The following is a 24,021-nucleotide window of genomic DNA, read 5'->3' as shown; positions in this document are numbered from 1 at the left end:
GTGCATAGTTTTTCCTTGGAGCTCCCGCTATACCCCACAAAAGGGAGCAGTAAATACAGGCAAGGAGGTTTCCAGCACAGCTGTAAGGCTTTTGAGATGGTCAGCTCTTGCAAGCCAACTCTGATTAGAACAAAGCTGAAAGATGGAGACAGTCAGAGAGAATCAGCATCTATAAAGATATTTGGCCAAAGACAAAGGCTTAAGCCTAACTCAGTTTAGCTTTCTGCTCATTCCATATGCCATCCACTATGATAGAAGAGTCTCCAACTGTATCTTTACCAAAAATCCTTCACCAGTTTCACTAAATGTTTAAAAACCCCTCACACCTCTGCGTGCCCAAACACTTAAGCCCCTGTCTCCTCCTCGTCCTCTGCATGGAAGCAGCTCTGTCACCTGCAGAAACCCCCTGGCTCAGCCATGCACGAGCGCTGTCACACTTTCTGAAGGCCCCACTACAAAATGACAGATCTGATGCTGCCAAATTCGATTGAGTGATGGTTGTGGCAGACACTGAGCAACTGGAAAGCCCCATTCCTCCTCTCCCTTACAGAACTAGAGAAGCACATAGCCAGCAGCAATAGGAATGCCAAAGAAGGAGGTTCAACAGCTGCCCCCCTCCAGGGATGCCGCCCACCCCCTTTAGAGCTTGCATCTCCCTTGTTCTCTTGCAGCAGGCCACGTTTGACCTTCCAGACACCTCTCAACATCCACCCATCATCTTAGCAAGCTCCAAAGCAATGCTGGCAATCATCTCAGCAGACATCAGGTATGAGCCCCACCTTCGAAATTTCCACTGCTGCTTGGAAAAGGATGTGCTGACTTCAGCTGCATGCAGAGTAACATCAAACCCATTCAAGGCTATAAAGAGAGCTCCTACCCTTCTGTTTTTATAAAGAATTACATTTAGTTGTTTCCCCCCCGTAATTTTCTCTTACCCTGCTACAAGAAGCATAAATGGACGTGTAAGAAGAGCATTAAGATGTTTTGCCTGTTTGTTTTGGTTAGAGGGTGTGTGGGTTTTTTTTTTTAACACATGGCAACATTTTGACTTCTATTCTTAGAAACCATTTGAGGCACAAAAGGGCCCATGAAAGAACTGAAGTCCACAAATGAACTTCCTTTCTGACAGCTTTTTCTCAGCCATCGCTCCTCCAGTCATGCCTGCCAAAATCCCATGCTTTACAGGGGCATCTGTTCTATTCTCTCCAGGCCAAAAAAGGAGACTTTTCGAACTCTTACTACAGCTGAGGAAATCTATAGCTCAATGAGCTTAATGTGATTTTTTTCCCCCCATGTCTGCAACTCCACAAGTGCCGTCAGAAGGGAAAGTCCCTTTCTCCCCTCTCCCTTCCACCAGCCCCATGCTCCCAACCCAGGCTCTTCTAAAAGTTGTCCTCCTCCCATTCCCCATCCAACTGCTCTTTACCACGACTGAGGAACTGAGAACAATTTACTTATTCATTTATGAGCCACAAATGAAACTCTGCATCAACAGCTGAACTGACATATTCTTATGAATACCTGCACTGCTCTAAGTTCTTCACCCTGCTGTGAACTTGGTATATTTCATACAACAAGAACTACATAAAAAACAGTTGCTTTCCCATGCCGGTACTACTCCTGGAGTAGTATCACAACACAGGCAGTCTCAGTGGATTTGACTAAGAACTGATTCACATTGCTCAATATAAACAGCAGGTCACCCCGAAACTACGCTGCCTGCCCAGGATTTGAAGTCACACAGTGGCCTTCAGAGGAAAGTTTGGTTGTTCCCACTGTCACCAGAAGAACAGAGCAGTACAGACATCATACTCACCATGCCAACCTCACTGTAAGCTGGCTTTGTCAAAGTGCAATGTATTTCTTTCAATAACTTACAATTTATGGTGAAAAACATAGGGCACCACAGTTGTATCAATACCCCATGAAATAACAGTTTCAATGTGTCTGAAATAAGCAGACTTTCTAGAATTTATCACTTGTGTAAGTCTTCAATGCAACCACAGGCCACAAGCATCACTCCTGTGGCTTTCAATGCAATCTGCAAAAAGAGACCAGAAAAAATCTAACAAAACAGCCCCAGACATTTGCATCAGAAATAGGAGATGAGAAAATGAAGATGAGCAGCAGGTATATATTTTTATGTATTACAATCAGTATTTGCACAACACCTCTAAAAGTGCCTCACATACCTCATTTTTTTAATGGGTAAAAGCTAATGGCAAATCTGCAAAGCTCCTTTTTCTCTCTACAAGTAAAACATAATCTGAGGCACACAAAGGATGTAAAAATATATTAACTGGCAAATGAGCCCTATTTGTAATTATTTATTTAGATTTTCTGGACAGCCACAATCTTGTTCACATATAGCCTTCAAGAAGCAGGAATAGTCCTAGCAGGTTAAATACAGGCAGGTTTTCAGCCTGAGATTGTTAGCACTGGGCATGAAGACCAAAGCTAATATCTGTGCCCACTCTACACCCGCTCTTTGTGGCTCAGCCTGTAAATGCATAGCCTCACTGGCAGGCTGCATCTATGACCTGAATACATAAGCTCTTCCCCTCATGAAAAGGAAAAAAAAATTTAAAAATCAAAGCTAAGCTCTATGTCTGAAAGAAAAAAGGCAATTAAAACAAGAGGATTACATTTCTGACACAGCCCAGTTCTCTGGTGAAATCAAGATTAAGAGGCATGTTTATGAGCAAAACTAAGTCAATATTTTCAAATTGGCTTTTAGAGCAAATCTTAGTTTTACCATTCATAAAATTCAATAGGTAATTACACAGCTAGGCAAAAAGTCCTTAGAGGAAAGCAGAAGAATAATGAATTCCCTACATAATTATTTATAGCTGTGTTTTTGAGTGAACACAGTACAACAGGCATAAAGCCAATATTTAAAGGGAAAAAAAACCCAGATTTGTAAAACATTAAATATTTCTGTAAGCCAGTCCATAGACAACAGCCTATTTCACAATCTAATCTTCCTTTGCAATACATAAAAATCCCAACAACTTAGCCTGCCTCTCTGATTAATCATTACGATTTAAAATAAAACCTTGACAAAGACAGGTCCAGAAGCACAACCACAAAATATGTAATGCTATCAGAACATGCAATTTTCTTAAAATAATGTTCCTGGGAAGTGCCATAGTGTCGTGTGCAAAACATGTTGTCTGATCTGTATTTTGAAGAAACCCTTGGGAACAAAATCATTACCAAGCATCAGTCAAAATGGCAACAACTAGAGCTCAAATCCAATTCAGTCTTTCATAACTAACTGTAAGAACAAGCTGCTTATCACTCCAAAGCTCAAAAAAGATGATGAAAACTATATAACACAATGTCCTTTAGTTCCCTAAAGACATTATTACATTCAGTTAGGAGCTGATTGGTGTGCAATGATGCTTCTGCTTTCCAAATACACAGCTTAATTACCAATACAACTTCACAAGAAAACAGAGAGGAAAAAATTTCCCTCTCCTGCTATTGAAAAGACAAGCAGTAGCTGCTAGCAAAAAAAAAAAAAAAAAAAAAAAAAGAAGGCCAAATTGTTGTTATTTTTTTAAGCTCAAATATCATCAATAACATGCTGGAGACAAATCTAAACAAACATTTTTATTGTAACAAACAAATAGAACATGATCCAAATATTCCCCTAAAATCTCATATGTATTATAGTGTCACAAGTAAAAATTATAATAAAAATCTATCAATATATAAAATTCACAGCACAAAAGAGCTCTAACTGGACTGAAAAGAATGGGGGTTTAATTTGTATATTATATACAGATACTCTTGCTCCATTTTCTTTTATACACATCACAAACAATACTGGATAGATTGTTCTGCTCTATTTCAACACTCCACAAAACAGATTTAAATGGAAAAGATCATTGCACACAGGGCTGTGCAGACCACATTTCATTCTTCTTATACAACAGCAGGAGTTTTCAAGCAATTTGAATGTTATTTAGTTTCATTAGAGGAAGAGTAGAAAGTTGGCATTACTTTTATTACTGTAGCATATTGTATGCATAGCAGGAAAGTTGCCGGGTATATATATTGGAGTAAGAGGGGCATATGTCCTTAAGGAAATACTGAAACCCAGACAATAAAGTTTATCAATGTCAGCAATAAACATGAAGTCCCTCCCTCCTGCAGCAGCTTTAACCTAAATGCCCAGCAGCTCTGTGGCTTCAAAAGACTGAATCCTATATCCTTGCTGTTGCCAAATGCCTTAATTGCCTTCCATGTGCATAACACTTCCTTAGGACTAGATGTATTTGTCTTCTTTTATCCAGCCACAATATATTTCTATGTTAGGAACTGCCACTCTCCATCGACGCTTATAACAAGAACCTGCACACCTCTCACAGCTCCCCTAACTTAAGGATAGGCCCACTAATTACGACACAAAACACTTTGCAAACATTCTTTCTTCTTTATGAGGAATGCAGACAGATCCTTGCGATAAATGTTCAGGACAAACCCAGGATTCCTTTTTCAGTGCAGAGGGAAGTACTTGTAGAGATGCACATAAAAGTTGCAGGAGAAGTTAAGAAGTAAACGGGAAAGGAAACAGGAATCAAGGGAAGGAAAGGAGGTTGGAGAAACAAAAGGCAGCTATAGGCATCATAAGCATTGCTGAAACAAACACGTTGTGTGTATCCTATGTCTAGATCAAAACCACCATTAAACAACTCCACAAATTCATTTTTAAGCAAGAACTTATTTCTTGGTTTTAATACAGCACTAAAATAAAATAATGGGAAATTAATGGTACGTCATTGGCTCTGTAGGGTTTAAATCCATTTGTTTGCCCTGCTTTCCTGCAATTTTCATCCATCTTGGAAAAACACAAAATTAATGGATTTCTGTTCTTTCCTATAAATAAATGGCTTTGCAAAACAACTTTGTTCACTTACACCATGTAAAATATCCTGCAAGATAATCTGGAGATAAACAATACGTATACCAAGAGAGTTTCTGGGAAGGGCACAACAGCTGAGCCAACAGAAAACTTTGCACCCATTCAGTTAATATCTGGAACGCTGGGCAACCTGGTCATGGTAGGAATGTTTTGTGGGGATTTTTTTTAAATTTATTCTGGACAATTTCACATAACATATTTATTTATTAATTAATCCATTAACATCCCTTCATTATCTTCAGTGACAATACAGTTTCAAAGCTGAGTTTTGCTTCAGCAATCTATGAAATATCTAATTTTTCACAGAAGCCTACTCATCTTCCAATCATTTGTATTACATCACTTGAGTAACTACTAAATTTTATTTCATGGAAATATATAAATCTCTTCTGTAAAAATCTACACTTGAAGTCACACTCCCTTTAAAGCCCTCAGAAAGATATAGACAGACTTAGTCTACAGCTCACCAAACCTGCTTCCTGTGGCAGTTCTGGAGATTTGATAAATTATGCCTCATACTCTGTAGAGACAACCAGATCTCCAGTGACTACAGGAGCCCACATCAGCATCACTTCTTGGTTTGATCATCTCCCTCCTTGTGGATCCTCCTTGCCCTGCTCCTCACCATGGCAAGAGGAGCAAGAGGAGATACTTCAGACCAACTTCAGATTTCATTTAGGTAAACAAGAAAGGCAAAGAAGCATGTTCAGCTGGTGTAAAATAAACACTCATACTCTGCTAAAAATGTTCCAGGCTGAACTGAACATCCACAAGGAGCTAAGGAAAACAGCAACACAGAATTCCTTACAAAGATTCCTTGGAATTCAGAGATCCTCTTTCCACTCTCAAACACTACTTAGACTCGCGGTATTTTAAGACAGGACAAAATGTCCCAAACAAGTAATTTACTTGATCCAGGGTTTCCACCTTGATACAGTTGACTGCAACTGAAAACTCACATGATCAATTAATATTTCATATCTATGTCCAACAGACACTGAAATGTAATAAGGACCTAACTTTATCAAATCCACAGCCCACCACAAAACCTACCAACACAATCACAGCAGGACAAAGTAGAAGAATTTTGTAAACAGAAGATGTGTACTGATACAATCAATGCAACATCAGTGGAGTCATTAAATAATTTGGGATGAAGGAACATGCAAAACAAACCAGTAGAGAAGGAGGCGTTATGCCTGCTTATGGTAAATCCCCCCTCTCCCTCAAAATTCTGCTATGAAAATTCCCAAATTCCAGAACCTCTCTGAAAAAGATGGCAAAGTCTGCATTGATGATATCATGGCTTCAAGCTGGGCACGAAGAACTGTGTTTCAGACTGCACAGTCTCAGTCCCTGTAGTGCTCTGGGCACCATTTCTGCTCTCAAGCTGTCAACCACACATCCATTGACACACATCCTCCACCCTCAGGAGCACAGTCTCAGTAGCACCAGAGCCATCCTGGGCTCCGGATACACTTCCAGACACCCTCTGTTGGCCAGAATGAGCTGTCCTGCAAGTACCCACACCGGTCTGGTATCCCCACAGCTTCCACCAGGATCTCTCCCTTTGAAGTAGACACACAGACACCGGGGCACAGGAGCCTACAGCACTGCCCCATCTTCTACAGGCTCCTTCCAGCATCAGTGCAATGGAGGACAAATCCTGCCAAGGATTTCCCCTCCAACTCATGCCTTAAAATAACACTGGGATGTGGGAGGAAAGCATCTAGGTTAACACTGCCTCATGCAGCACTATTTTAAGCAGGAAAACCCTGAGGACTGGTAGGGTTTTGATTCTGTCTTCCAAATGTTGCCACTGTAGGCACTTCCATCAGACTCTGCCTCCTCCTCCAGCTTTAATCACCTGATAGCATTAGAGTAACAAAAATAAGGGTAACTACTATACATGGAAAGGAATGAGAAATGAAAAAGTATTTTTATGCCAAGATCAAAACAATAGCAACCAAATATTTTTCATTATGCCAGAAGAGACTTCTGCTATTTCTCAGACTACAGCATCAGTCCAAGTTGACAACTTACAAAAAATAAATTAAAAATTATATTTTGAACATTTACACCAGCAAGCCATCCATTCTTTCAGAAGATGAAAACCCATACCTGGCGTACAAAACTGTTGGAGGTAGTGTCAGAAGATGTACTCCCATCTGATCCTTTAAATCGGTTTTTTCTTCTTGCCCCTTTACCGTAAGACTGTTAAAAAAAAAAAAAAAAAAACAACAAACCAAAGATTAGAGAAACAGCATTACAGCATAAGTTTGTGTTGCACAGAAAGCTTCCAGTGTCTCCTCAGCTAGCAGATTATCAGCTTTGTGCCAATCAATAAGCACATATTCAGTAAGTAGCTGATGGGATGTATGTGCAAATGCTCACCAAGCGTGGTCAATTGAGCCCTAAATGTTTTGATGTTGTTGGGTTTTTTACACATTTGGATTCAGAAACATATTTACCGACTCACATAGATGTAGCACTATTTACCTAAGTCACAGTGATTTAAAAGTACAGTTTGTTTTGCAGCTAGTTTAAATAAACAAAGCAGGAAAGGATGTACTGGAGCACTCTCCAGTACATCACAGCTATGAGCCAAGTCAGCTGAGGGAACATCAAACAGCAAGAAGTGACAAACAACTTGTTGATACAATCTTACAACTGAGGGAGATTTTACAATAATATTTTTTTTTACAATAAGTTCAAGAAAGTCAATGCAGTATAACAATAAAAAAAGGACTATATGTGTAACTGGTAAAGGGGTAATATGCTACTTAAAAGCAAGGCATCTTTTATCTACTTTTATCTACCAGGAATTTAAAGAGACATGGAGAAACCTATGATTGGCTGAAACAAAATTTTAAAACTATGGTTTAGAAATACAGAAAATCATGGTTTAGAAACAAAGCAAATGCATACATGTGTCCACAAAAAGCCACTTTTTGTGCATTAAACATGGATCATCATAAATATTTTTACATTAAATTACAAGGGGGAAAAGGAAATAGTTCAAAACTCTATTATTTGCAACCATTTATTTCTGTGTAAGGGAGCGCAAACTGTGTAGACTGTAAACTCTGCCATGACACCACCTCTGGGCTCTGCAACCTTCAGAGCTTTGGGCTTGAGCTTACAGGTTGTCATGGTAGGGAAGAGTGGGCTCCAGTGCAGGCTGAAACACTTAAAATCTCATACAGGCAGATTTTTAACATCGTGTCTTCAAAATCTGAGTGCTGTTCTTAGCAGTAACACATACGTAAGTGTGATTAAATATTTTGCAGTCTAAGACTATCTGAGGAGGATGACAGATAACCACTACTAACTACAGATCATTTGACAAATCCAGGTAACTTGCCTCCACCAGATGCAAGAGAACAATCCCAAACTGTAACTGTGTTGATTTTGGGTGAGTTTGGAGCACTAGATGAAATCTAATGCACCAATCTTTTAGAAAGGATGACTCAAGGAACAGTAGTTCTGTCGGCTGGACACTCACCCTCAGCAAAAACAGTATCTGTTATCTCACTAACCTAACAATGACCTACAACAAAAGCAATGCTGTATTCCCCAAAAAACAGATTTATGGGAAAGATACATTGCCAAGCTCATATGCTTTTTTCAAAATTGCAAAACAGCCACAAGAAATTTCTGAAAGGCACCCAAATTGATTCTACACATGCTGGTTAGGGCAGAACTATACAAAAATCAGCATGTTGAAGATCATGGGGGTGAAAATAGGACTTTCTGATGAGTCTAGGACTGTAACCCAGCAGGTCTCAAAATATAAAATTAAATTTCAATCAGGAATTGTTTTACATGGTTGCATTTCTAAAATAAATCTTTTATAACTGAAGAACTTTTTGGTAATGAAAAGGTCTTCCTAGGTCAATAAGAATAATAGGTAGATTGGAACCACCGTTACAAGCAAATTATAAAAAATATTTTGCAGTTATAATAGACAGTTCTATCAGAACCATATTTTTCCACCTAGTATAATATAATTAATATAATATTCCACCTAATATAATATCAAAGTGCTTAAAATACATAAAAAGTGTCTCTAACAGCAGTACTCTTCAAATATAACATCTTTAAATCAAAATTTACCTGTTCTGAATGGTTCCCCATTGAGTTAATCGCCTAGGGTTACCCACAAATATTCTGAATTCCTTTCCTAGAAATTTTGTGGAAGAATATAGAAATACACTTACAAAAAAATAAAGAATTTCTAACATTCACAAAGGAGCTCAAGAATATAAAGCATCTACATGAAGACCACACGATCTAGGCAATTTCATTAATAGTGTACAGTACAATATTGTGTCATTCCCAAGGAGATAATTAAAAACATGTACATATATTCTCTCTCACAGTCACATATCTTTTATTTCTCTCCGGTTTCTACAATATTTATTTTATTTAAAGTATCATACTGCTCAGTATGCTAACAAAAAAAAAAATTATGAGAGGCAAGAGCAGGACAGAGTCTAGAGTGATGAGGATAAAACAAATAAGTGCAGAAAAATAATACCTTACAAGTACAGATAGAGAAGTGTGCCTTATATCTGTAGCAATGACTAAAAGCATTTATTTCTGGCAACATCACAGCAAATGCAGCTCAGGCTAAAAATCACCTTGATTTTTCAGTTTTAGGAGGTTTTTTTGTGCACAGCAACATGCACATTTTTGTCCTACTGTTCTGTAAGTGAAAACTCTTCAGAAGCATGAGCTACATACTAACTTTAAACACAAAAAACCTGTTGACATGATGGCAGGCTGTGGCTACAGATTGTAGGCAGAGTCAGTTTTACACCTGCTTCTTTGCGCTGCTTCTTCTGGGCAGTCTTCAGTCAGAAGAATGGGGGACAACTTTTGTATGTGGGAAAACTGGGATTTGATGACTTTTTCATTATTTTAAAGGATGCTAACTGGGGAGTACATTTGTTTTCTTTGCCTTTCAAGCTTACTACCACAGTCAGAAATGCCTGAAACTTTATTCTGAAGATGAGATTAGCTTCCCATAATCAAAACAATCTTATATATTATTAAAAATTATTAATTAACTCTGCCATGAGGAGAAGCTTGAATACTCATCCTGTCACAGTCATTACATTTTGCTTCTTCATGTGTATTTTTTTTCCACAAGATCTTAATGTGAGAATGAGGCCTTTGTAAATAAATAAATACATAAATAAAAGAAGTAGTGATATATCAGTTACTTTCAATTCGCAGGGGAAAAAAAAGAGAATAGTTTTGCCCAGTGTGTTACTGTGATTTTCATGTTAAAATACATTCCCTTATCTGTGTTCTGTGCAGCAGCTGGCTGCAATTAGGCAGCTAAAAATAAAGGGCTGAATCACGACAAGAGGACATTGGCCAGTAAGAGCAGCAACGCGGGGCAGTCGTTCCTAACCTGTGTGGTAGCTGTAGCTAACAGAACAACCACTGCAGACCCAACACCTCAGCACCCCAGTACACAGTGCCCAGGGGTGGCAGCCTCCAAACCCAGCAGGGCAGGGCTAGCACACCATCACTTGGCCCAGCTGATCTGGTTACAACTGACTCCAGCCCTGTGAACAAGCCTGTCCATAAGAAGTTTGCTGATAGTAACATTCTTACTGGATGTTAGCAGAACATCTTACTCAAATATAAAGTTACGTACACATGTGTTTACAATTTCAAAAGTGCAGCTTCATTTATTAGTCAGAGGTGTAAAATTCCTTTAAAATTGGCTGAGTTGCCAAAAACAAGAAATAAACCACAAACATTTATGTTCTAAAGCTTCTCAAAATACCTGGAAAACAATGTGAAACCCTACCAAAAACAACCAAAACCAAACACACGCCAAAGTAGTTTTGTAAAAACTATTTCATCCACCAAGATTTAACAAAGCAAAGAAAGATTCTGCTTTCCAACTCCTATTAGAAAGTACATTGTGCAACCGTTATTCAACCCATGTAATCAAGTGAAATATGGGAATCATAAAAAGTATTAAAGGCATACACTGCAGTTTCCTGATAATTAACAGTTTTATGTACAATTACCTGTTATTGCAAACAGATGAGATCAATGCTGTTCAGTGAAACTTTAATTTTAATGAGGTTCTGGCTCAACACATAAAACACATAACATTTAATCCTGTAACACACATGACAAGCAGAAGGTGTTGTTTATCCCTGCAGGCAAAATACTATCACGTGGAAGAGGAAATATAAAACATTTAAAATTACCAACTATCTACAAACAGGGAACTGTTCTTCAGGGGGAGTCTTAAAATGCCCTTCACCAGTAACCACTCTAATGGTATTTTATAGCAAAGCAGTGGTGAGGACTATACAAAGGATGAGTCTGAACCTTAACTATTTATCATAGGTAAACTAGCACCAGCCATTGAGACTGATGGCAGGTGGCAGAGGTAAACCCTTAAAAACTGGTCTCATGAAGGAAGGGTACAGATGATTTAGGCACTGACACCAAAGTAGAGTCACTGACACCAAGTTAGGTCCTTAAACAAAGATGGAAGAAATAAATTGGAGAAGAAAAAACCAGAAAACAAAATTTCAGAGCTACACTGAATCTTACATCATCTCAGATCAACAAGATACCAATGACAAAAATCAAAAGAACACCTGAAAAGGTAAAAAGTGACCCCCTGAAGGATTAGGGAATTGCTAGAAGGTCAGAAAAGCAAATATGCATCAAGTATTTTCCTTCCCATGCAAAAGCTTAAAAAATATTTAAAGATGCACATGTTCCATACACAGCACATCAGGACAGTGCAGAATATATGCATCCAGCTTCATCCTTTCCTTAAAGGAACAGCCACTGCCTCTTTAAGCAATTCCTTACAACAAGGAAACAAATGTTCCTGCAGGTCAGACCCCCTGGGCCCTTCCGGGCCACTGGCCAGGCTTACCACCACTCAGAAATTAAACCTTCCATCATCAGCTGCATAGCTGCAACCCCCCCCACACTCTCACTCAACAGAAAAAGACTTCAGTATTTCTGATTTTTGCACCACAAATCATACTAATCTCAAAAAGGAGTAGAGGTCAGCTTCCTGACCACACAGCCATGGGCTGGAAGATGTACATAGACCTTGGTGATGTGTTCCCCACTAATCCACAGCTCCCTTCCATGACAGGAATGAGGGCAAGGCAGCATACAGCAATATATCCTGGCTTGCCTCCACCTCAGGAGCAGGGTTCTGAGACACCCTCTGTGGTCAACATCAGCACAGCCCTGTGAGAGGCACCCTGCTCTGTGACACACCTTCAGCAAAGGAGTTGCCTGAGGAGCACACACTCATGTCCCCATAGCAGAAAAGAATCCCCAGCTTAGGTTTCAAAACCTGGATTTCTCCAAACAAACAACTTTTGCTATCAGGACAAAACTCAGGAAAGACAGGACTTCCCCACAGGAGTCCTATCAAATTGAGAATCTCCAATACAGTCTTCAAGTTCACATAAGCTACAGGGATAGTCTGCAAAGTCCATTTCACAGTCATTTTATAAAATCCTACACCAAAACAAAAATCCATCCAAACAAACAAACAAAAACCCCTAAACCTCCACCAATAATTCACTTCTCAAAACTTGCAAATATAATACAAAAATAAGTATTTGACAGATTATTATTTTTCACCATTAAAAGAAAACTAATTTCTGCTGAGCAATCTGTAATGATTAAATCTTAGATGCTCTTTTCTGCTGGCCTGTGATAAAGCCTTGCCAACACTGCATCTAGAAAGAGCCCTATTCTTGCCAGTTCCTACACTTGTAAGCCATCTCCCAGTGCTCTCACCCTGGCCCCAGACCAGGTCATCTGGCAGTTTCCACCTGCCAGACAAGAAGCTGGGAACTTGGCTGCCTCTCCTTGTCCCCAGTGGCTTGGGAACCATCTCAGTGCAAACCTGCTGCACGCCTACTTGTAATAGCAGTGATGAAGATGTCAGCTCCCACCTCAGCAAAACAGGAGCACACTACAGAAGAAGGTGCTGAAGCTCGTGCCCAAACCCCACTGTGCCTCCTGCAGCCTTTTAAAACTGGCAACTACAGTTGCAGCCCTCGTGCCTGTGCCTCCTCACCTGCTCTCCACGGATTTCTGTATTTCACTTGCACAAGCAAACAGAAAGAGATCTGACTCTGTGACAGAAGGATGCCTGCAGGGACCAACAGCCAGGGACAATTTCCCTCTGATAAAGGTTTGCTACCTTGAGGACAGAGACCAAAGCAACACCTTGGAGGGCAGGGAAGGCAATTTTGCTTCCTTGACTTTTAAACTCTTCTATTGCATTACAGTAAAGACCTGAGTAAAAATAGCAGAAGTAACTGAGACTCCAGAGAAGCCAGCCTTGTAATAGCACAGGAACTCATCCATACAGACAAAACAAGACAAAACCAGAGACTGCCTCTAAAAGATAGTTACCTGATAAGTTAGAACTGAAACTGCTGAACTGTTTCAGAGTGATTTTACACTCTAGGATAATGTAAAGAACAACTATTATATCCCATTTATGCTGATAATATGTAACACCCAAATGGAAAATATCTCTGGAAGAGATGAGCACGCAAAATCACCTTTTATTGCTTGAGTACAGGATAATGCAAAAAAAAAACCCCAAAGAGCAGAGAATTATCAGAAAAGCAATAGCTGAAACCTGAAGGGCTTTCTGCAGTGAAGGAGTATTAAAATTTATTTTTGTCAGTAAGGAATACAACACTGAAAGGAGATTACCACTTCAGGACAGAAAACACTACCTCTTGCTGAGGGTCATGAGGAAGCCCAATGAATGGAATTGGATTTTATCTCTTCTTTGTTTGTATATCCTCCACTGAATTGCTGCCACATTAGATCTGACTTCTAGGGATGCTGCCAGAAGAGAGTAAAACCTTCCATGCCTCTATAACAAATGGGTATTGCTATTATTTAAGTAAGCAAAGGGATATAAATTTTGTTTGTTTATGGCTTACAAAGTATTCTTGCAAGTCAGTACTGGGAAATACGTGGCTGCAAAATGTTTGTTTGAAGAACAGGTAACCAGGTATGAATTGGGATAAATCAACCCAGCTGAAAGCAGCAGAGGGCAGTGTGATTAATCTGCTGAGAATAAATCTCTGGATATTGTTCCATTCCTCATTAACACAAGACAGGCAGTGAAGGGATGGTGCTATATAACTGAGAAGGTAGCTGAAGATTCAGGAGGGACAACAGACAGTGTAAGGGCCTGGAACTAAGCTGATTTTCTGGAGTCACCACATGCACATCACTCTAAAATTCACCTTAACATCAATCATAGTTGATACAGAAGGAAAACTGAACAAGTCTGTCCCTATGCCTCATGCATGCAGTTTACCTTCTGCAACGCAACCTGAAAATCAAGTCAAGCACTCCAGGGATGATGAAACCTTTAGACTTGGAAGGCAGAAGCATTTAGCAGTACCGTGTAACAGAGAAAATCTAAATGCAGGTGAAAGAGCTGAAGAAAACAATCAAGAAGAGAATCGTTTTCACATAAAATGTGTCAGGTTGTTAGGACGTGCACTGACAGATGATGCATAAGCAGGCAAAAAAAGAACAGGAGGAAAATAATAATGAGGAATAGGGAAGAATTCATCCAGTGTAAGATACCTTCTCCCTCCACCAGGTAGTTTGTAGTTACTTGATAGAAGGTTTCATTATATTATCTTTGAAATGTCTTTGTATCATTTACTCATCTGATTTGCTATGACTGTCCCTAATGCACAGCACAGGAAGCTTTTTGATGAGAAAACAGCAACAGAAATTGAATCTAATGATTTTTGAGGACTGAGGGACTTTGAAGAAGGATCATAAGAAAACTACATGGGAGCAAGAGGAAAAAAGAAGAGAGGCTAAGAGTTCCCATGAAAAGCATTAATGTGCTGTTATATTATAAACAAATCATAATAATACCTGGGTTAATTAAAATTATTAAAATGAATATTCTACTAATTCAGATTCCTAAAAAAAGGGGGGTCTTTAAATAAAGAAATAAAGAGAAGACTGAGGTTGATTAAAAAAGAAAAACAAACTGATCATCAAAAAACTGATACATTTGAACGGTTTGCTTCTTTTCCTTCAGAAAACCTTATGCTGATTTCATTACTGAAGGGCCACACCTAAAACCATCACTTTGCACTGACATATACCTAGACATTGTGAGTAAGTCCACAGTGTAACAGTCAGCATGTAGGTTTGTGTGGATAAAACTGGACATCTGAAACTCTACTGCAACTCCATCTAAGACCAAGATCCATCTGAGACTAAGATCAAACTGAACTATAACTAGAACTATGTTTTTACAGTCATATGGACCTAAAAGCCACATAATTTTAGGTAATACAGAAAAAACCACCAATATCTTGTCCCATTTGCAAAGAATTTCTTGGAAAAATACAGTATAACTGTCATGATCAACACCGAAAGAGATTTTCTTTTGTTTGCAGATCCTGTTAGGAAAATGCATTATGAAAATAAGAAATAGATTTTCCACAGATGTTATCTAGGAATATTTCACATATTTAACTGCCTTTTAAGTGAACTACTTCTAGAGTGTTAACTACATTTCACTCCTCTGCCCCATGGCGACAAGTTTGGCCAAAATGGATGGACAGGCACAATCCAAAATACTGACCATGATGTTAAGATAGGTTAAAAGAAATCTCAGCTTTGCAAAAGTAAAATTCTTGCATAACAGAATTGTTGTGACTTGGTAGAACTCTACAAAGGCTCTTCAGTAATATTTCCTTAAATCATAATTCCCAGAAGAAGCACTTCAGAGTGAACACTTTTAGGAGTGACATCACTCCATAAGTTCACATGCTGGTTTGGGGCTTTTTTCCCCTGACAGATTATTTGGCAGAAATGTTTCTAGGATTGATATTCAACTACCTTAGAGAAAAAGATAGTGGTACACACAACTGAAGTACCTGTAGGCAATCTACTTGATGATTCACATGTCCTCATTAAGCCCCTCCTTCTCACTGTGAGTGTGTTCTAAAGCAGCAAGATTTTACAATATTGGGGGTTTTTAAATGTTCATGGAAAAAAAAAAATTAAAATCAAAATAATTGTCTCTAAATGCAGTGCTTGCCAAGAAATTAACATGCAGTATTATTCAGACAAAGGGCTCTTTTGTTTCCATAACCCTATTTCCTCTCTACCAAAGGTTTATGTATGACAAGTATATATTGAGAGGATGCTTCCTGTTCCGCCTAATGACTTTGATTCAAAAAACTGAAAAACATCCCTGAACCAAAAAGGTGCATTATCACTGTCTTAAAAAGTGAATCTTTTTGGCTATGAATGTTCAGAAACCTGTTTTATAAAACAGAATATAAATGCATTACCTGAAACATAAATAACGTGGGTGTTAGCAAACTATTCTTCCTCTCTAAAGGGAGGATCTTTAACCCTAGTAAAAAGGAGGGTTGAAAAATCAATTTTATGATCAGTATTTGACATTTGTCCACAGCAGAGAGGTACCATATGATTTGACAGTTGCTGAATCTGTACTTAGGGTTATAAAGATATAAAAAGGGGGGAATTGTAGGTCAGAAATTAGCTCCATTGCCACTGTTTCTGGAGAAGCTGGTAAAGCATATGGCCCTCCTGAAATGTCTGTTCTGTGCTTGGAGGCTACTGACATCCAAAGAGACACTTTCTCTTTTTTAGTTTAACCTAGTCTCTGCCTCAGTGCCTGGATTTTGTTCTGCTGTCACCAGGCCTGAGTAAGTAAAGATCAATCACCAAGACTGTTGACAGACTGATGGCATTTTTCTCTGTCAATCAAGCACTTCTGGGATGGAGCTGGTCCACCTTCTCAAACAAAGCATCAGAGATAGTTTTGGCAGGAACAGTAAAAACTGTACCCCAAAAAGGGAAAAAAAAACTCTGTCCTAACAACATCATGCATGTTTGTAATCTGAAATGCACACAATCAGATTTTACCACCCTTTTACTGGGTTCAAAAACAGCACTCTGAAGTCTTTGTAGCCCACTACTGCAAACTTGAATATATTAAGCAACATTCATACATTAAACAGAAACAACCTTTCAAAATAAGAAGTCTTTTCTAAGTATGCCTTACCCTACCTCTTTCTCATCACCCATTCACCCGAACACTGCACATGAACTGAGTTGTCAACATTTCTGAGACGACTGTACAACCAGCTTCTGCATGAAAATCGAGCAGCTTAAATCTGCAGCATGTTCAACACCTTCAGCCTCCCCAAAATTCCTGCTGAACAACTGGTGCGAATCGCCTTCGCTCACCTACAGACTGTCACCAGCCCGTGCAACAGACGAGGGAGGTTTCAGCCGTGCGTGGTAAGCACCAGGTACAGATACAACAGGTTACTGGAGCAGGGAAAAATAGCTGTACCCTGCGAGTACTGCATGTGCGGAAGATCAGCTTAATAGTAATGTATTCTTACATATTCATCCTCCAAATAATCGCAAGGTTCTTTTGACTTGAGATGCTTCTATGGCACAGAGCATCCCATGAATGCTAATTAAACGGCATTTGAGCGTGGGGGCGAACACAGGGGTTTCGGGCGCCTTGGGGGAGCCGTCAAACTTTTCTGACGGCGGTGACCGAAGTTGAAGGACGGGCAGCTCCGGCGACCCCGCCGCCCTGCCCCGCGCCCCCGCCCGCCGCCGCCGCAGCCCCGGCCGAGCCCCGCGGTACCTGCGCTGCCGCCGCCGCGGGCAGGGGGTTGTCCAGCAGCTCCATCTGCACCTCCTGCGCCGGGCTGGGAGGCGATTTGGACATGTCGCTCTGGACCATTGGCGAGGAGAGCGGGTGGCTGGGCGCCGAGCCTCTCGGCGGGACAGAGCCGAGCCGAGCCGAGCCGAGCCGAGCCTGGGCGGCGTTCAGCGCCCGGCCATGCCGAGGAGCGGGCGGCCCGGCGCTGCCCTGCCCGGCTCCGCTCCGCTCTGCTCCGCCCTGCCCTGCCTTGCCTGCTGCCGGCGGGGAGCGCTCGGCGCCGGGGAGCGGGCAGCGCCGGCGGCGGGCGCGGGGGAGGGCAGGGGGCGGTGCGTGGGGAAGAGGGAAAGTGACAGCGAGCATCTCCCTCCGGCAGCGCCCGCCGGGGGCGGCGCCGGCATCCGCGCCGGCCCAGCCCGAACGCGGCCGAGCGGCGAGCCGCGAAGTTGGGGCTGTGGACCGGGGTGCAGGGGTGCGGCCAGGCCCTGCTTTTCCCTTCAGCCCTGCGGGCGTCTCGACCCTGGCCGCACGGCATCGCCTGCCTCAGCGCGCATCGGCTAAGACCTGTGGTTTTAGTGAGCGAGCCGGCGCTTCGACAGAGAAAGTTCCATAGGTCTCTCGTGTTGCTAGGGGTTTTGCCTGTACTCGGAGGTTCCTGTGCACATACCAACAAGAGATGAGTAAGATGAAGCCCGCTGTGGAATTTTATATAACTTGTGTGTGCACAATCTCAATCGTGCTATCAGGTACCCCACAGGACGCGCTTGAAACACCTGTTTGGAACCTGATCCGGCAAAATCACTCTCCACCCCTGAGATGATCTTTCATTTCTTGTGAATGACAGATCATTTTGGTCTTCATAGAGACCAAACTCTCCGACCCTGTGAAGCCCACAATGGGCTGATACCTTTCTTTCACTGGATGGGACCTAGCTGTGCCCCATGCAGTATGAGAGGGAAACTTATGTTTTCAGAATCACTATGTGATGGTTTATGAAATCTCCTATCAGCTGATCGTAAACAGTTAAAACCAAATCTAGAAACTGACTGGCCTAATGTCACACACTTAAAATCACAGCCATTACTAAAAGTAATAAAAGTCACTTTCAGGAAAATAAGCCAGCAAACCAAAGCCAGCACAAAAGCCAGATCAATTTCAAAAAGTACTTTCAAGCTTTGTCCAGATTGCATGGTTGATTTATTTCATTTTTCATAATAGCTAATAAGCTTCCTTTCTGAATTAGCTTACCCCTATGGATTTCCTTACATGAATAGTGAAAATCTTACAGGAACTGCCCATTTGTTTTGTGAAGGAATTACCTTTGTCTGCAAGAGGACGTGCTCTGAGGCTTGAAGAACTTTCACTTGTCCATAAAGTTCCATGTTTATTTTTAAAGACAACATTTCAAAATTATTTTCTAGTATTTTAAGGTGTTGTCCATGACAAAACACAACCTTCATTTAAAGTGAAAAGTGTGGGGTTTATTGCTTAACTTTCTTTCAAGTAACTCAATAGACATTTTCCACAATCTTGAAACTATAAAGATGCTAGAGCCTGGACTGCTTCCAGATGTTCTTCAGGTGGTTATAACCAAAAAAGATATTTTCTTTTTAGACATTTGTTGTGAAAAATGCATACTTCACCATCTAGTAGAGGCTTTTAAGTAGTTATTTCTTGGACACTTACCAATGAGATTGTTTAAATTGAATTAATTTTGTGACCATCATTATAAAGGAATTTACTGAAAAACCTAAACACAGTATTTGTGTTAATGATTGAAAGATGTCTTTGAATTTCTAACACCTTTATGGCTTTGGAACAATTTATACTTCTGTATGGAGGCATGCTCTAGGAAAGGCGCTTGACAATCCACCATGATTCAGTACATTTACTTGGTAGATTTTCAGGCATCTGTCAGGGATTGCCTGTTCTCTCTCACACGGAGAAGGGAGTGAAAGTCACTTAATCATGTAACAGTGGCCCTTCATATTGTCTTCTGGATTTTCACTTTGTAAAGAGTGTATAAATAAGAGCGTTTTTTAAGTGTACCATCCTTCTGTAAGAGTAGTAGTGATTATTTTTGAAATATTACAGTTTCTAAAACCATAAATTGTGAATCTGGATTGAAAGAGTATTTATACTCGCTTATAAATTAAAGCTTTAATATGTCAATAGAAGTTTATTTTTTTGTGTGCTCAGTCATATCTTTTATGATAAGTTTGTCTTTTTTTTTCTTTCCATTTTAAAAATATAATGGTAATGATTTTGCTGGTTTATGTACACACATAGAGGTTCTGTAGAAAGCAAAGACTCAGGAAAGAAGCTTCACCCCACATACATGAGTAACATCTGAATTTTTAGTAAGTTTATTTGGTTTTTCTTTCTGAGGAAAAATATTCTACCTTACTGTTCTTTAGCAGCAATTATCATTCATTGCCTTGATGTAATGTGTGCCTAGAAGATTAGCATAGAAAAATAATTGTATTTTATTCTGTTTCACCCCTTTGTTTAGCAGTTAATCCCAGTTCTCTAACCTTGAAATGCGCAGGGGAAATCCTTCAGCTGAGCACATATGCATGCAGTCATCTCTCTGCATGCTGGTTTTGGCCACCTCTGCTCCAGGAGAAAGAGCAATGTGTAAAAACAATGTGCAGAGATTCTAAATTGCTTGCTCCTTCTCAAAGGGAAAAGCAACCTGGTATGCCTAACCCCTTCCCAGCAGAAAACCACCCTGCTGCATTTATTTACACTTTTATCTGCAACGAAGAGGTGTTGTGCATGCTTATTTGGTTTTTTATAAACATGTAAATGTTAGAAAACCAGAAGAAAACACAAGCTGTTTTGTTCATAGGGCCTTTTTCTTTCTTTAAAAAAACAATCCCAAAAGCTTAGGCTGACAAACAACCTGATTTGGGTGCCAAAATATTTAATTGTTCTTGCCCATCAGTAGAAGAATGTGGTGTCAGCACCATGTCCTAACCTTTGTACCCATGTATGGCAAGTACATGTTTGGTTTAGTCTATAACTATCACCTAAATGTGCAAAAAATAGGCTATGGAGGGTTGGCTGATATTTGTGCAAATGCAGCTAAAAGCTAGTAACTTAGACCCAATGGATTTCATTAAAAACTTGCAAAAATACAGACCAGTGAGATTACAATTATTTTTATGCAACTGTATAAAATGCTTCTAACTGAGCAAATGTTTAAAGCCCTGATACAGAGAATTTCTTTAGGACTTTCAGTTAAAAATAAATGCTGGCCATCTATTAGTCTGTGCCACCCCCTGCCTAAAATGAATTGTAGCTGGAAATTCAATGTTGTGAAAAAAAGAATTCACTTGATTACCTGGTTTTAATATCTCAAAACGGACACAATTCATCTTTTTTAGTGATAAACTGGAAGCTGCCTGTCACAAGTGCAAATTAAAGGGATTCCTCTTATTTTAGTACTTTATCTTTCACACAAGTCTGAACAAAACCACTCCAGACAGGCTCACTTCTGAATCTGTTATCAGTCTGTATCAGAGCACAACACCACCTGGCTGGATTTAATGAACTGATCCATTCTCCCAGCTCGTGTTTATTATGTTTTATTCTTGGATATAAGTGCCATGCACCTAAGAAAGCCTTGATTGATACTGTTACAATGTATTCAGGAGAAGACAGGATTGGAAGGAGGAAGGTTTCCACATGATGGAAGATAGGAGCTGTATATAAACACTGGCAAAAATTATTTTAATGAACAGAAAGGCTCACAATACTTGAAAAAGCCACAACACCTACTATGCACATATTTTCAGCCCTTTGCAAAACGTGACCAAAAAAGGCACGCTCCCGCTTGCAAGCTGTTCACTTTGCGAGAGGCAAATTTGCTGTCGATGGGTTGTATACAAAGTTCATGTTTGATTAAGCACTTCTGCAGAAGTTGCTGGTTTCAGTTGATATTTTCTTTGCTTTTTCTTTGCTCTCCTGTCATAACTGAGACTGCATATCTCCTTTTGTATCCCCAGTCCTTACCAACTATGGTGTTCCTATTTATAGCATCATTTTTCTCTTATTAAATACTTGAATCACAAGAGCACAAAAAGGCTTTATAGCATTCTCACCCACAAATATGTTCAGCCCATGTGAGTTACTGACATGAGAGACAGATTTTAATAGATCGTGTGTGGACTGTGTCCAAGGACAGCATGCAAACTCTCCACAGCTCCTTGAGGATGGCCTTTCCTCCACTCTTCATTGAGCCCTGTGCTCAGTTTCAGCTTCTCTGTTTTGGGTAGTTTGGTTTTTTCTTCAGCACAACAACCATTTATTTGTGGCACTGAGGCAAAACTTCATTCAGAATAAATTGTGTAAGAGAAGACAGTGACAACCTCTAGTCAGTGTGAGGATTGCAAAACCACCAACATGGTTGACAGTTAACTCATCGTTACCAAGGCTGCTGGCAGAGTTACTACGTCTGAGAGTATTGAAATTCTTTGCCAATTTATACATGTACAGATTTTGAAGTGCAAATCGATGATGGCACCACTCCATGTTGCCATCTAGTCAGCTTTAAAAATGAGCATTTGCCAGATGTCATTTCCCTGCCTCCTTGCCTTGGCTGCGCTAATCTGATCCTCTATGGCACACTGCTTGGCTCTTGGAGCACCAGGGACTCCACTCAAGAACTAAAGGTAAAATGTAGCAGAAAATTAATTACCTTTTCATGGGGTAAATCTGCTGCTTTATCTCCCTGAGCCACCCTACCATGAAGACTGAGTAGTGCAACTGCCAGGGTGAAAAGGGAAAGAGAGAGAGCCGGGAAACACAACTCAGTGCACAGCTGAAAAATTCCTTCCTGGCAGCACACCAACCCTTAAGGCAGCCTAGCTATAAACATCAAACTGCAAAGGCTTGGTTTTGAGAACATTACTGCAGAATAACGCTGATTTGATTTCTGAAAAGTAATTTTTGGTAAGTACTTTGAGTTTATGCAACAAAAGGAGGCAAGGAAAGACAAGTCTTCCAGCTTTTGTTTGTTCCTCCTTTTTCTCACATATTGCTAAGCCTATTTTACTCAACTTTCACCCAATCTTTAACACAACTGAAGTTCTCATTTTGTAAGAAAATGATTTTTAATAAGGCACCCTCCAAGTTTTATAAGAAAAATGATTCTGAGAAATAAAATATTAGCAGTCACATTAATGCTGTGATGTAAGTGCTATAATTGCCACAGTCAATTAATTGCCATCAAAACTAACTTATCTATTTTCAGAGAAAATTTTTAAGGGAAAACTTTGTGCCCCTAAAACATGAAATGGTGCATAAGGTTCCGCCATCTTCTCTGACTTCGTGCTGCCCTGAATTTTATTGAGATAACTATCCATGAAGTGTCCTTCAAAAACCTAAAAACCAAGTTATATACACGTAATAATTTGCTATTGTAACTTTGCCATCCCATCTGACTTCTCTAGAAAAAAAATGCCAAAAGCCTAATAGCAGCATTCTGATCCCAGTCATGTGCAAAGAAGAAAACAGTGGCAAGTATCAATCAAATGTACTATGCATTATGAAAGTAAACATATATTTTTATATTATTTTGAAACCATTTATTTTAAAATACACTCTCAAATACTTCCTGTGACATGTTTCTCAAATTTCTATGGTTTCCTTTTATCATTACTTGCTAAAATAATAAATTTCCCTTCAAATTTGCTCTGGTGTATTTTGTAGGAGGAATAGCCTGAAATAGACATACCTTTTTTTTTTTCCTTCATGATGGAGCTACACTTATAAAAATAATAGGAAAGGATCGACTTCTAAAATCACATATCTATTAAAAGCAACAGCCAACGTTTTGGTGTCCAAGCCTGTGCTACCCAGGACTTTAAAAATCAAACCACTCTGTACTACTCCAACGGGGAGTGCAGGAGCTACTGCTGAAAGCCATGGTGAAACCTATGGTGAAACACATCCCTGTTCACTCTTGGGTTAGTTGCCTGAATGCATCTTTCTGAAAAAGGCAGCAAAGAATGAAAGAGAAGAAGCATTGCTCTTTCAAGGAGGGCACTTCAGACCATCAGTGACCTCACAAGGCATCCATAAAAAAACCCAAATCTTTAGTATTACCTAAAACAATCCCTTAATAGGAAATCTGATCAGAACTGCTTTTCCTTATGGCACCTGTGAAACTCTGTGGTCACTGAAGACACTTGTTAGTGGCAGACTATATCACCTCTGGTGTGCCATCTGAAGGCTGCCCAGGTGAATTCAATAGGCAGAGGCAGCTCCATGGCAACAAATACTAAAGAAACATCATGTTAGCCAGAGACCTAATTCTGCAAAGATACGTGGAGCATATTCTAGCACAACA

At 39.9% G+C, this 24,021-nt stretch overlaps 1 protein-coding gene across 4 annotated transcripts in view; it reads right to left on the bottom strand.

Moving 5' to 3' along the window:
* The window catches only part of CACNB2 (calcium voltage-gated channel auxiliary subunit beta 2), a 239,086-nt gene extending 221,248 nt beyond the window's left edge, over positions 1–17,838 (bottom strand). For 2 of the 4 annotated variants that reach the window (XM_068212462.1, XM_068212480.1), the window contains exons 1-2: positions 17,649–17,838; positions 7,052–7,144 (exon numbers count right to left, since the gene is read on the bottom strand). In XM_068212462.1, coding sequence (XP_068068563.1) covers positions 7,052–7,144; positions 17,649–17,747 — 192 coding nt within the window. In that variant the 5' untranslated portion in view covers positions 17,748–17,838. The remainder of the gene's footprint in view (positions 1–7,051; positions 7,145–17,648) is intronic. The other 2 variants (XM_068212468.1, XM_068212490.1) reach the window with 1 other exon arrangement.
* Positions 17,839–24,021: the final 6,183 nt, after the last annotated feature.

This window comes from Anomalospiza imberbis, chromosome 1 (assembly GCF_031753505.1).
Source record: "Anomalospiza imberbis isolate Cuckoo-Finch-1a 21T00152 chromosome 1, ASM3175350v1, whole genome shotgun sequence".
Taxonomy (NCBI): Eukaryota; Metazoa; Chordata; class Aves; order Passeriformes; family Viduidae; genus Anomalospiza; species Anomalospiza imberbis.
Note: the sequence above shows the minus strand (reverse complement) of the source record. Positions and strands in the feature narration are given on the sequence as shown.